The 12,037-nt window shown below is 50.5% G+C and overlaps 1 protein-coding gene across 2 annotated transcripts in view; it reads left to right on the top strand.

The window, feature by feature from the left end:
- SMARCA4 (SWI/SNF related BAF chromatin remodeling complex subunit ATPase 4) overlaps positions 1 to 12,037 on the top strand; it is a 39,115-nt gene that overhangs the window by 7,610 nt on the left and 19,468 nt on the right. For both annotated transcript variants that reach the window (XM_077261981.1, XM_077261980.1), the window contains exons 2-16: positions 1,098 to 1,336; positions 1,638 to 1,770; positions 1,912 to 2,322; positions 2,438 to 2,536; positions 2,742 to 3,000; positions 3,085 to 3,211; positions 3,304 to 3,477; positions 3,562 to 3,735; positions 3,907 to 4,074; positions 4,162 to 4,215; positions 4,300 to 4,430; positions 6,351 to 6,408; positions 6,499 to 6,614; positions 7,315 to 7,462; positions 7,555 to 7,718. In XM_077261981.1, the coding sequence (XP_077118096.1) occupies positions 1,130 to 1,336; positions 1,638 to 1,770; positions 1,912 to 2,322; positions 2,438 to 2,536; positions 2,742 to 3,000; positions 3,085 to 3,211; positions 3,304 to 3,477; positions 3,562 to 3,735; positions 3,907 to 4,074; positions 4,162 to 4,215; positions 4,300 to 4,430; positions 6,351 to 6,408; positions 6,499 to 6,614; positions 7,315 to 7,462; positions 7,555 to 7,718 (2,423 nt within the window). In that variant the 5' untranslated portion in view covers positions 1,098 to 1,129. The remainder of the gene's footprint in view (positions 1 to 1,097; positions 1,337 to 1,637; positions 1,771 to 1,911; positions 2,323 to 2,437; positions 2,537 to 2,741; positions 3,001 to 3,084; positions 3,212 to 3,303; positions 3,478 to 3,561; positions 3,736 to 3,906; positions 4,075 to 4,161; positions 4,216 to 4,299; positions 4,431 to 6,350; positions 6,409 to 6,498; positions 6,615 to 7,314; positions 7,463 to 7,554; positions 7,719 to 12,037) is intronic.

Here is a 12,037-nt window from a genome sequence, read left to right as displayed (position 1 = left end):
GATGAAATGGCAGCCCAAGGCTAAGTAGTGGTGTTCAGATCAGCCAGCTACGGTGGCCTGTAAGGCCGTGCAGGGTCTAACGGGCGTAAAGCTCACAGATCTAATATACTGCAGTACAGTGCAGCAAGCGGGCAAGAAAAAGCTAAAAAACCGTAAAAACACTTGCAGTAGTTGCGGAAAAAAAAATTGTAAAAATAATAAAAAATAAAGTGTTTAAAAAAAAAATAATAATAATAATGGAAAAATATTTTACCACAATACATTTTTTTTTCTTAATGTAAAAATTAAAGTAAACAAATAGTGTCTGGACTCGTTCGGAATGTCCTAAGATATGAAACTGTATTATGACCCATTTGATGAACGCCGTAAAAAAAAAAAAAAAAAAAAAGTCTTTCATTACAGTGACACAGAAAAATAGAATGAAAAGTGATGAAAAAGTGGAATAAAATATTCACTGAAAAAGTTATATCTCGTCTCACAAGGAATGCGGCCCGTCAAATTAAAATTGTATTTCCCTCTGAGGTCCATTGACCTCTCTGGCTTTGGGACCCCCTCTCTGGCTTTGGGACCCCCTCTCTGGCTTTGGGACCCCCTCTCTGGCTTTGAGACCCCTCTCTCCTTCATCGGTTCCCTACAGCTTCTGTTCGGTCTGTATCAGATTTGATAAAAAGCGAACACAAACATACTGCCTGCTATGTATGCAGCCCCTGGTGCCCGCCATTGATTTGCACGCTCGGGCTGAGGCTGCAGTCTACGTCCCTTGGAGTAAGGTCAATTATTTCTGAATTACACCAGGAATACTGACGGTGCAGATATTAAGGGCACCCTGGCTGCGGCTGCTGGGGAGCTCGTCTCATACATCATCCTCGCTTTGTGGCATGGTCCTCACAGCTCTCCGTAGTCGCGATACCCCTGGGTGTGTTATATGCGTATGTGCAGGAAAAGTGGCGCTTAGACCTTTTTAAAGGGCCGCTAAAAAACGAAAGCTGGAGTGGACTTAGCAAGGTCATGGCTCAAGGTCTGATTCTGCTTCCCTGCTTTATGGTAAATGCTGCAAATGATAAAGGACTAATGTCATCCTCTTCTCTCTCTCACAGATAATCATTGATCGAGCCTCTTCACCGGCGCCATGTCCACCCCAGATCCGCCTATGGGCGGCACTCCTAGGCCTGTCCAGTCCCCAGGGCCGGGCCCTTCTCCTGGTGCTATGATGGGTCCTAGCCCTGGGCCATCTCCTGGATCAGCGCACAGCATGATGGGACCAAGCCCTGGGCCACCGATTCCTCCTCAAGTCCCCAGTGGATATCCTCCTGAAAACATGCATCAGATGCATAAGGTTAGTCTTTTCTGTGTGCGACTGGCTGGAAGACCGTGACAAATCGACCCGTCGCTGCTCTCCAGGACTTGGTGCTGCCGTATATTTAAACCGTTACGCACTGATTTTTAGTGGAGCAAAGCCTAAAGCTTAACCCCTGCCCAAAATCTCTGACAGGGAGTGCCTACAAATCACTGGGGTTGTCCATTTGAGGACAAGACAAAAATTAGACACTTTCCCCCCCTCTCCCCAGTCCTTATGAGGGTTACCTGCCATCCTCACATGATATCTGCCCAATAATCCACTTCCTTTCTTATTGCAGCCCATGGAGTCCATGCATGAGAAGCCCATGCCGGAAGACCCCCGTTATACCCAGATGAAGGGAATGGCTATGCGGCCGGGTGGCCTTTCTGGAATGGGGCCACCGCCAAGTCCGATGGACCAACACTCACAAGGTATATGGTACAGATGGATCCACCTTATGATCTGCTACCCCTATAAATGGCAGCATCCATCTCCCCGATATACGGCCTTAGTAACTTGCTGGCGTTTGGGATGAGACTGGTATATCATGGTCTTATTTCCCCTTCCGACAGGTTACCCCTCTCCCCTGGGCAGCTCTGAGCATATACCAAGTCCTGTGCCCTCTAATGGCCCACCCTCCGGACCTCCAATGCCCTCGGGCTCAGTAGGGGTGAATATGGAGAATGCAGACCCCCAACAGCAGCCGCCGCCTTCTCAACAGCCGCCTCCACAGCAGCAGACAAGCCGCAGCCCGACGCCTTTCAACCAGAATCAGCTGCATCAGTTACGAGCGCAGATAATGGCATATAAAATGCTGGCCAGAGGGCAACCAATACCTGATCAACTACAGATGGCCGTGCAAGGCAAGAGGCCCATGCCAGGGATGCAGCCACAGATGCCAACACTACCTCCACCTGCAGCTTCCGGGGCTGGACCAGTGCCCACCGCAGGGCCAGCACCACCCAGCTACAACAGACCTCATGGTGAGTCTGACAATGACTTCATTCCCAGTATTGATGGGCGGACATTCAGTAGAAGAGCCTCGCTGCTATATACCATCTTCTATATTACATGGCTGATGTTTCCTTCCTATTGTAGGAATGGCAGGACCAGCCATGCCACCTCCGGGACCTTCAGGTGCTCCTCCGGTTATGCCAGGGCATCCTTCAGGTGCTCCCCCCAAACCTTGGCCTGAAGGTATTGTTACAATAGCATAATCTTGAGACCTTACTGGAAATGTGATCCTTGGCGTCCCCTGGTTTATTCTGTACTGCGTCTTCAACGGCCCCTTGCCACCCTGGTGCGGTTATTCCACCCTAATGTCCAGGATACTGTAACCCTCTGATCGGGTTAAACACCCCCGTGTCCTGTGCAGTTTCATCAGTATTTTTCATTCTTTCAGGTCCAATGGTTAATGCCGCAGCTCCCGCCATTGCCCCCCAGAAGTTGATTCCTCCACAGCCAACTGGCCGCCCTTCTCCCGCACCCCCTGCAGTGCCGCCTGCGGCATCTCCCGTTATGCCACCCCAGACGCAGTCCCCCGGCCAGCCGGCCCAACCCTCACCTATGGTTCATTACCATTCCAAAGCCAACCGTATCACTCCCATCCAGAAGCCCAGAGGCTTGGATCCAGTAGAAGTGCTACAAGAGCGTGAATATCGGTACGTCCCAAGAAGCAGCTCCTTAACCTGACCCTGACATAAAGGATATGCTGACATATCAATATTTATATTTTTTGTGTTTAGACTCCAGGCTCGCATCGCACACAGGATCCAGGAACTGGAGAACCTCCCCGGGTCTTTAGCTGGTGACCTTAGGACCAAAGCGACCATAGAATTAAAAGCTCTCCGGCTCCTGAACTTCCAGAGACAGGTTTGTTCCCCGAGTCCTATGTGGTAGGCGAGAGCGTGGTCCTGCCCGGACCTCTCCAGACCATTCAGGTTTTTTTTTATTCTGCTTTCCAGCTCCGACAAGAGGTTGTGGTCTGTATGAGGAGGGACACTGCTCTGGAAACGGCTCTGAATTCCAAGGCTTACAAGCGCAGTAAACGTCAATCACTACGTGAGGCCAGAATCACTGAGAAACTGGAGAAGCAGCAGAAGATCGAGCAGGAACGCAAGAGACGGCAGAAGCACCAGGTGAGCAAGGGTCAATAATAATCGGAAACTATTCTCAAAGGTAAAAGCGGCTGCAGCAGACTTATGGTTTGGTCTTCTCTGCAGGAATATCTCAATAGCATCCTCCAGCATGCCAAGGACTTCAAGGAGTTCCACCGCTCCGTCACCGGGAAGATCCAGAAGCTGACCAAGGCCGTGGCCACGTATCATGCCAACACGGAACGGGAGCAGAAGAAGGAAAATGAGAGGATCGAGAAGGAGAGAATGCGGCGTCTCATGGTAGGTCCTGATAAGGCCATCTTTCTTCAAACTGGGTTCACCCCCACAGTGCGCAGACATCCTCACCTCCTATGGCCAGGTCTTGTGCGCCCGTCCTATTTGTCAGCAGCAAAGTGGAGGTGAGCGACATCAGTTCACCTTTCTTAAACATTACCCGCCGCGATCTTCCAGGCAGAAGATGAAGAGGGCTACAGGAAACTGATTGACCAGAAGAAGGACAAGCGCTTGGCCTACCTCCTGCAGCAGACGGACGAGTACGTGGCCAACCTGACGGAACTGGTGAGGCAACACAAAGCCGCCCAGGTACTAAAAGAGAAGAAAAGGAGGAAAAAGAAAAAGGTGAGACCGTCACATGTGTCGATTCAGAGAAATGGTGCTGCTCCTGTGTCATGAACCATCTGATATACCATGTCCTGTACGTGCCAGATCCAGGAGAACGCGGCAGACGGAGGACAACCGGCTCTGGGACCAGATGGAGAGGTGAGGAGGGGAGACGGATATCGGTGAAGTACATGTTAGCAGGTGTGCAGGTTGCCTAGGATAGCTACTTCTTCTCCTTCATAGCCTCTGGATGAGACTAGTCAGATGAGTGACCTTCCTGTCAAAGTCATGCACGTGGAGAGCGGCAAGATCTTGACTGGTGTGGATGCTCCGAAGGCCGGACAGCTGGACACTTGGCTGGAGATGAACCCTGGGTATGTGAGAAGTAGTGACTACTGATGGGATAAGGTGTTATCTGAGCATGCTAACCGAGTGTCTTCGGCGTGCTCGAATAATATGTTCGAGTCCCCACAGCTGCATGTCTCGTGGCTGTTAGACTGCTGCAACACTTGTACGGTGGGTCCGGAAAGTATTCAGACCCCTTTACATTTTTCAGTCTTTGTTTCATTGCAGCCATTTGGTAAATTCAAAAAAGTTAATTTTTTCCTCATTAATGTACGCTCTTCACCCATCATGTCTGGGAAAAAAAAAACAAATGTAGAAATTTTTGCAAATTTATTAAAGAAAAACTGAAATCTCACATGGTCATAAGTATTCAGCCCCTTTGCTCAGTACTGAGTAGAAGCCCCTTTTGAGCTCGTACAGCCATGAGTCGTCTTGGGAATGATGCAACAAGTTTTCACACAAGGATTTGGGGATCCTCTGCCATTCTTCCTTGCAGATCCTCTCCTGTTCCATCAGGTTGGATGGTGAACGTTGGTGGACAGCCATTTTCAGGTCTCTCCAGAGATGCTCAGTTGGGTTTAGGTCCGGGCTCTGGCTGTGCCAGTCAAGAATGGTCACAGAGTTGTTCTGAAGCCGCTCCTTTGTTATTTTAGCTGTGTGCTTAGGGTCATTGTCTTGTTGGAAGGTGAACCTTCAGCCAAGTCTGAGGTCCAGAGCACTCTGGAAGAGGTTTTCATCCAGGATATCTCTGTACTTGGCCGCATTCATGTTTCCTTCAATTGCAACCAGTCATCCTGTCCCTGCAGCTGAAAAACACCCCCATAGCATGATGCTGCCACCACCATGCTTCACTGTTGGGATTGTATTGGGCAGTTGAAGAGCAGTGCCTGGTTTTCTCCACACATACCGCTTAGCATTATCATCAAAAAGGTCTATCTTCGTCTCATCAGACCAGAAAATCTTATTTCTCATAGTCTGGGAGTCCTTCATCTGTTTTTCAGCAAACTATGCGCGCTTTCATATGTCTTGCACTGAGGAGAGGCTTCCGTCGGGCCACTTTGCCATAAAGGCCCGACTGGTGGAGGGCTGCAGTGATAGTTGACTTTGTGGAACTTTCTCCCATCTCCCTACTGCATCTCTGGAGCTCAGCCACAGTGATCTTGGGGTTCTACTTTGCCTCCCTCATCAAGGCTCTTCTCCCACGATTGCTCAGTTTGGCTGGACGGCCAGGTCTAGGGAGATGTCTGGTGGTTCCAAACTTCTTCCATGATTACTGAGGCCATTGTGCTGTTAGGAACCTTGAGTACTGCAGAAATTCTGTTGTATCCTTGGCCAGATCTGTGCCTTGCAACAATTCTGTCTCTGAGCTCCTTGGCCAGTTCCTTTGACCTCATGATTCTCATTTGGTCTGACATGCACTGTGAGGTCTTATATAGACAGGTGTGCGCCTTTCCAAATCAAGTTCTATCAGTTTAATTACACACAGCTGGACTCCAATGAAGGAGTAGAAGGCGTAGAACCATCTCAAGGAGGATGAGCAGGAAATGGGCAGCATGTGACTTAAATATGAGTGTCTGAGCAAAGGGTCTGAATACTTATGACCATGTGATATTTCAGTTTATCTTTTTTTAAAAATGTCTACATTTCTGGGGTTTTTTTCCAGTCAGGATGGGGTGCAGAGTGTACAATAATGAGAAAAAATGAACTTTTTTTAATTTTATCAAATGGCTGCAATGTTTCTTAGGCAATCTCTGCGTCTTTTGCGGCTGTCAAATAGCCAAACACGCCGAAGTCACCTGAGCATGCTTGGAAAATCCAAGCACATTCGCTTGTCGCTAGCACTGCCGCTTGATAAATCTCTGTGCAGTGAGCGCCCCCTAGTGGTGCTTGTGCGGTAAGTTCAGTTTTTGACTTTTGTGAAGTCCATGACTCCATTCTTATTCTTCTAGCTATGAAGTTGCCCCCAGATCGGACAGCGAGGAGAGTGGATCAGAGGAGGAAGATGAGGTGAGAGATTCGCGTAGCGTGTCTTCATCCATACCTTTACTTTATTCAGTCTGTTTCATGTGTTTTGATAATTTAACGTCTTAATTCCAGGAGGAGGAGGAGGAGCAGACGGCGCCACTTGTCACCAACTTACCTCCAGTGGATGAGAAGATTCCCGACCCAGATAGCGATGACGTTTCAGAAGTCTACGCTCGGGTGATTATCGAGTGAGTTCTCTTTTGTGGGGTAACGCTGGATGGAGGTTATTGAGCGTGTTTAACCAGACTCCAGTGTCGTCTAACATTAAGAGGGTCTCCATGGAAAGCCTTAATGTTGTGTACAGGTGGTCTTTCATGTGTTGTCAATTTCCGTTCTGGTAAATGGTATAGATGCTTCTCAAGCTTGACAGTCTCTGAGAAGGCTAGGCTGCTACATAAGATGACTGGATTGGCCGCATGTGTAAGGGGAGAGGTTAAAGCTCACGACACAGAAGACTCTGAAGAAACGCCCAGTTGCGCTGCAAGTGGAAATTTCACATGCTGAGCTCCAGAAGAAACAAATGTGAATATCTCCACTATGGAACGACGCAGAGCAAAATGGATAAAAGTGTCAGAATCGGGGGAGCGCAGAGATTTATACACGCGATTTCACTCAATTTTTGGGAGTGTGCGTCTTGTTCTTTTGAAAGAGGTTGTCCACAGGGTATCTTATTCATTCTCTGTGGGGCTGCTGGAAAAAGCCAAACGCAGTCCCCTGGAGAAAGAATGGAGAGCGTTGCCACATGTGCACTGCAGAACTATTCTAACAGGGATGTAATCGGCGCAGGTCCCAGTGGCCGGACCCCCACCGAACAACAAGTTTTTACCTAATCTGTGGATAGGTGATGACTCCTTTCACCCAACAACTCCTGACTTTCCCTCCACTCAGGAGCGCCCGGCAAGATGTGGATGACGAGTACAGCATCTCGCAGTTGGAGGCCGGCCTGCAGTCGTACTACGCCGTGGCGCACGCTGTGACCGAGAAGGTGGAGAAGCAGTCTAGTCTGCTGGTGAACGGTATCCTGAAGCAGTACCAGGTAAGGGCTATGCGGTGGCTGGGCGAGAGGACAACATGGCGCATGCGGCCCGTGCTGATCTCACCCCCACGTCGTTATTTTTATTTTTTCAGATCAAGGGACTGGAGTGGCTGGTGTCTCTGTACAACAATAACCTGAACGGGATCCTGGCTGATGAGATGGGTCTGGGGAAGACGATTCAGACCATCGCCCTGATCACATACCTCATGGAACACAAGCGAATCAACGGACCCTTCCTCATCATCGTGCCGCTGTCGTGAGTAGCTTTACTGTCTAACTTCTTACTGACAACTTTCTCTATCAGATTGGTGGAGTTTAGGGGTGTCAGACCTCCGCTATCGTATCTGCCCTAAAATGGTATCCATAAAAATGTTCCCTCAGGGTGCAAAACATAAGCCCCTCGCCCAGCCCCTGATCCCGAAACATGAAAACGCTATGGGTCTTGGAAAATGGCGACCTAAGCAAAATCTTTTTTTCATAAAAATTTTGGAAATTGTTTATCATTTAAATGATAAAAAATAAAAAAATAAATAAGCTTTCTCCTTCGCCTCATTGGGGGACACAGCCCGTGGGTGTATGCTGCTGCCACTAGGAGGCTGACACTAAGTGATACAAAGAAAGTTCTCTCCTCCCCTGCAGTATACACCCTCCTGCTGGCTCTCAGCTCCTCCCCTGCAGTATACACCCTCCTGCTGGCTCTCAGCTCCTCCCCTGCAGTATACACCCTCCTGCTGGCTCTCAGCTCCTCCCCTGCAGTATACACCCTCCTGCTGGCTCTCAGCTCCTCCCCTGCAGTATACACCCTCCTGCTGGCTCTCAGCTCCTCCCCTGCAGTATACACCCTCCTGCTGGCTCTGAGCTCCTCCCCTGCAGTATACACCCTCCTGCTGGCTCTGAGCTCCTCCCCTGCAGTATACACCCTCCTGCTGGCTCTGAGCTCCTCCCCTGCAGTATACACCCTCCTGCTGGCTCTGAGCTCCTCCCCTGCAGTATACACCCTCCTGCTGGCTCTGAGCTCCTCCCCTGCAGTATACACCCTCCTGCTGGCTCTGAGCTCCTCCCCTGCAGTATACACCCTCCTGCTGGCTCTGAGCTCCTCCCCTGCAGTATACACCCTCCTGCTGGCTCTGAGCTCCTCCCCTGCAGTATACACCCTCCTGCTGGCTCTCAGCTCCTCCCCTGCAGTATACACCCTCCTGCTGGCTCTGAGCTCCTCCCCTGCAGTATACACCCTCCTGCTGGCTCTCAGCTCCTCCCCTGCAGTATACACCCTCCTGCTGGCTCTCAGCTAACCAGTCTGGTTCAGACCCCAACGTTTTTATTTTATTTTTTACTTTTCTATACATTTTTTATTTTTTAATTAACGGAGTGAAGGGGGCGACGGATCCTTTCAAGGTTCCGATCTCCCCCGAATCATCAACAGGCGAGTATACGTCTCCTGTGATGTGGGAAGCCATGCCTGAGCTCACTTCAGGGGCGACGGTTCCTTCACGGTCCCGGTCTCCCCACACCAGCAGCAGTCGAGCACATGGAGTGTCGCCTCCAAGTATCCTCTCCTGGAGCCAGGCCTAATGCCGGACAACAGGCCCTGTCCACCCGGGGGCTGAACTCCGTGGATGTACAGAGGCCCCTCTCTATGGCGTCCGAGCAGCCCCAACTGTCCCACCACTGTAAAAGCGGATGGCACAAGGAGGCGGACGGTTCCTCTCCACCTCACTAACAAAGGGATGGTCGATTGAGCCTTACACCTTTATCCCTGCACCGTCCACGCTGCAAAACCTGACCTGCAGCTGAATAGAGTGAGCGCTTTCCTCGGCGCTGAAACCCAGTCATCGCGGCGGCTCCATGCCGGGACGCGCACCCATGGTGAGTGGATCCAGTCAGCGATGGGCCTCAGCTTCCCTGTGGCCCACCTCCCTGAGGTAATGCTCCGGCCAGCTGCAAAAATTTAGCCCCCGGCTTTGGCCGATGTGTAGGCCGCAGACGAATGGGGCGACGGATCCTTTCAAGGTTCCGATCTCCCCAAACCATCAACAGGCGAGCACGGAGAGTGTCGCCTCTCCTGCGACGTGGGATGCCAGGCCTGGGCTGATTCTTAGGAGCAACGGGTCCCTTCAAGGGCACCGATCTCTCCCGGAAGCCATGTCCGCACTATGGTGCTTTTCTGGCGCTTCTCGCCTGCCACGGGAACGCTCGATTTTTCTCGCCTCACTTCTACCGCTGGTATAGCCCCTGCCGGCCGCAGAAATTTAGGCCCTGGCTTGGGCATATTCATGGAAGTCTTGAGGCTCCGCACACAGTGTCTGTGGCTCCGCCAGCTGAATTGGCGCTTCTCGCTCTCTGCGAGATTTTACCACCTCTGCAACTCTCGGTGGCCATCTTGGTCCACCCGGCCGGCTCACACAGGGGCGACGTTTTTTTGCATTAAAAGGGCACAACGACTCTACATCAGTACCTGACCAGTATGCCCTGATCTTAAAGGCACTTCACCGGTATGCCCTGGTCTTAAAGGCACATGACCAGCATGCCCCTGGTCAAAGGCACATGACCTGTATGCCCCTCGTCTTAGGCACATGACCAGTATGCCCTGGTCTTAAAGGCACATTACCAGTATGCCCTGGTCTTTAAAGGCACATGACCAGTATGCCCTGGTCTTTAAAGGCACATGATCAATCCGAAGCCGGTCACCCTAACTGAGCTCTGGAGCCCTCCGCCACTAATCCCAGTTTATCCCAGAGTACCTAGTCCCCCTCAGTGGACTTTGTCACTAACCGCAATCCATGGTTTCTATGACCAACAGATTGAATCCCTCTGTGAACCCTCTGTGGCTCGGAGTGCTCGCAGGACCGATATACATGGTCCCTCTCCTACATGGGAGCCATCAGCTAGCAGGGGCCGCAAGTATTCTAGAAACGTACAGGCGTCTAGAAACGTACAGGCATCTAGAAAGCGGAAGTTTCATTTCCTGATCTCTCTCCCCAATGATTTGCTGAGAACAAGGCTCTGAATATGGATCAGATATTGCCTTGGGTTACCAGAGCTTCAGGATAGGATGGACTCGCCTATTTATATCAACCAAATTGACGAGCGATTCACTGGACAGAAGCCTCTACGTGGGATGCCATACCTGGTCTGATTTTTAAGGGCGACAGGTCCCTTAAAGGGCACGATCTCCCCACACCATCAACAGACGAGCACATGGAGTGTCGCCTCCATGTATCCTTTTCTGCATCCAGGCCTAATGCCAGACAACCTGCCCTGTCCACCTGGGGACCTTAACTCTGGGGATGTACAGAGGCACCCCTTTTTGGCGTCCGAGCACCCCCCTTTGCATCACCACTATTTAGCGGATGATGCAAGAAGGCGGATGATCCCTCTCCACTTCCCTGTCAAGAGGATGGTGGATCGAGGGTTCCTAATTTTCTACTCTGCACCGTCAAAAGAGAGCGACGATGGCAAGAGACGTTTTTTTCCTGACCGCATTCTGCCACTTCGCAGACTAACCGGGTAGAATCTCCTGAGGCATACCTACCAGTATCCCTGCACGATGTATCATAAATTAAAAATACCACAGACAGTCGGATTGCAAATCTGGTTCGTTCTGTCTTGTGCCTTCCGGTTCAGCGCTCTACCCTTCCTTAGCCGCCACATGGGTTGCTTGAGCAATGGTCTCCTGGTCGGAGACCTTAACTACTTCGATTCACACAAGTAACCTTTCCCCGAAGACAGTACAGCTGGCCAATCAAATCTTCTGAGCGGGAGAATAACAAGGGATCGTATTTTTTCTACAGACCCAACCAGCAGTGGAAGGGTTGTCCAGAACAGTCTAGATCTAAGGGATCTTGGTTCCAAAAAAGGGGAAGGAAAAGTAAGACCAATCCCGGACCTCAAACTTCTAACAACCTTTGACAAGGTCCTCCTTTTTTGGATGGAGTTCCTCCGCTCAGCCATTACTTCAACAGAAAAATGTGGAGTTTCTGGCATCCATCGACATTCGGGATTCTTACTCTCACATTCCTATTTTTCCCCTCTACAAAAATCCCTTCACCTTTCCATTCGCGAACAGCATTTTCAAGTCACGACCTTGTCTTTCGGCCTGGCTACCGCACCCAGAGTGTTCGCAAGGGTCATGGCGGTTGTCAGGTTCCTCTGGCACCCTAGTAGCGTGGTTGTCCTGCCCTATTTGGTCGACTTTCTAGCCGCTCTTCCAGGACTACAATTAGTCGTCTATATCACTTGCGATACCCTCTCTCCTGGGCTGGCAGCTAAACTTTTCCTCATTTCCAGCCCAGCAGATCCTGTTTGAGGGTGATCCTGCACAAGAAGGATGGTAATTCTCTCGAGTCAAGGTCGTGACCCTTCAACAGGGAGCTCGCGCACTTGATCACTCATCCCCCTCAGTTCATTCGATTCGCTAGAAGGGTTCTGAGGAAAAATGGTGACGACAATGGGAGCAGTTTCCTTTGCTCCGCTCGTTTTCAACAAGTCAATCAGGCTTTCAAAGGGTAGTCTCTGAGCTCCTTCCTCATCCAGGGCCTTCTCCTTGTCGAATGGTTAATAGTGAATACCAATGCC

This window comes from Ranitomeya variabilis, chromosome 5 (assembly GCF_051348905.1).
Source record: "Ranitomeya variabilis isolate aRanVar5 chromosome 5, aRanVar5.hap1, whole genome shotgun sequence".
NCBI classification, from domain to species: Eukaryota; Metazoa; Chordata; class Amphibia; order Anura; family Dendrobatidae; genus Ranitomeya; species Ranitomeya variabilis.
Note: the sequence above shows the minus strand (reverse complement) of the source record. Positions and strands in the feature narration are given on the sequence as shown.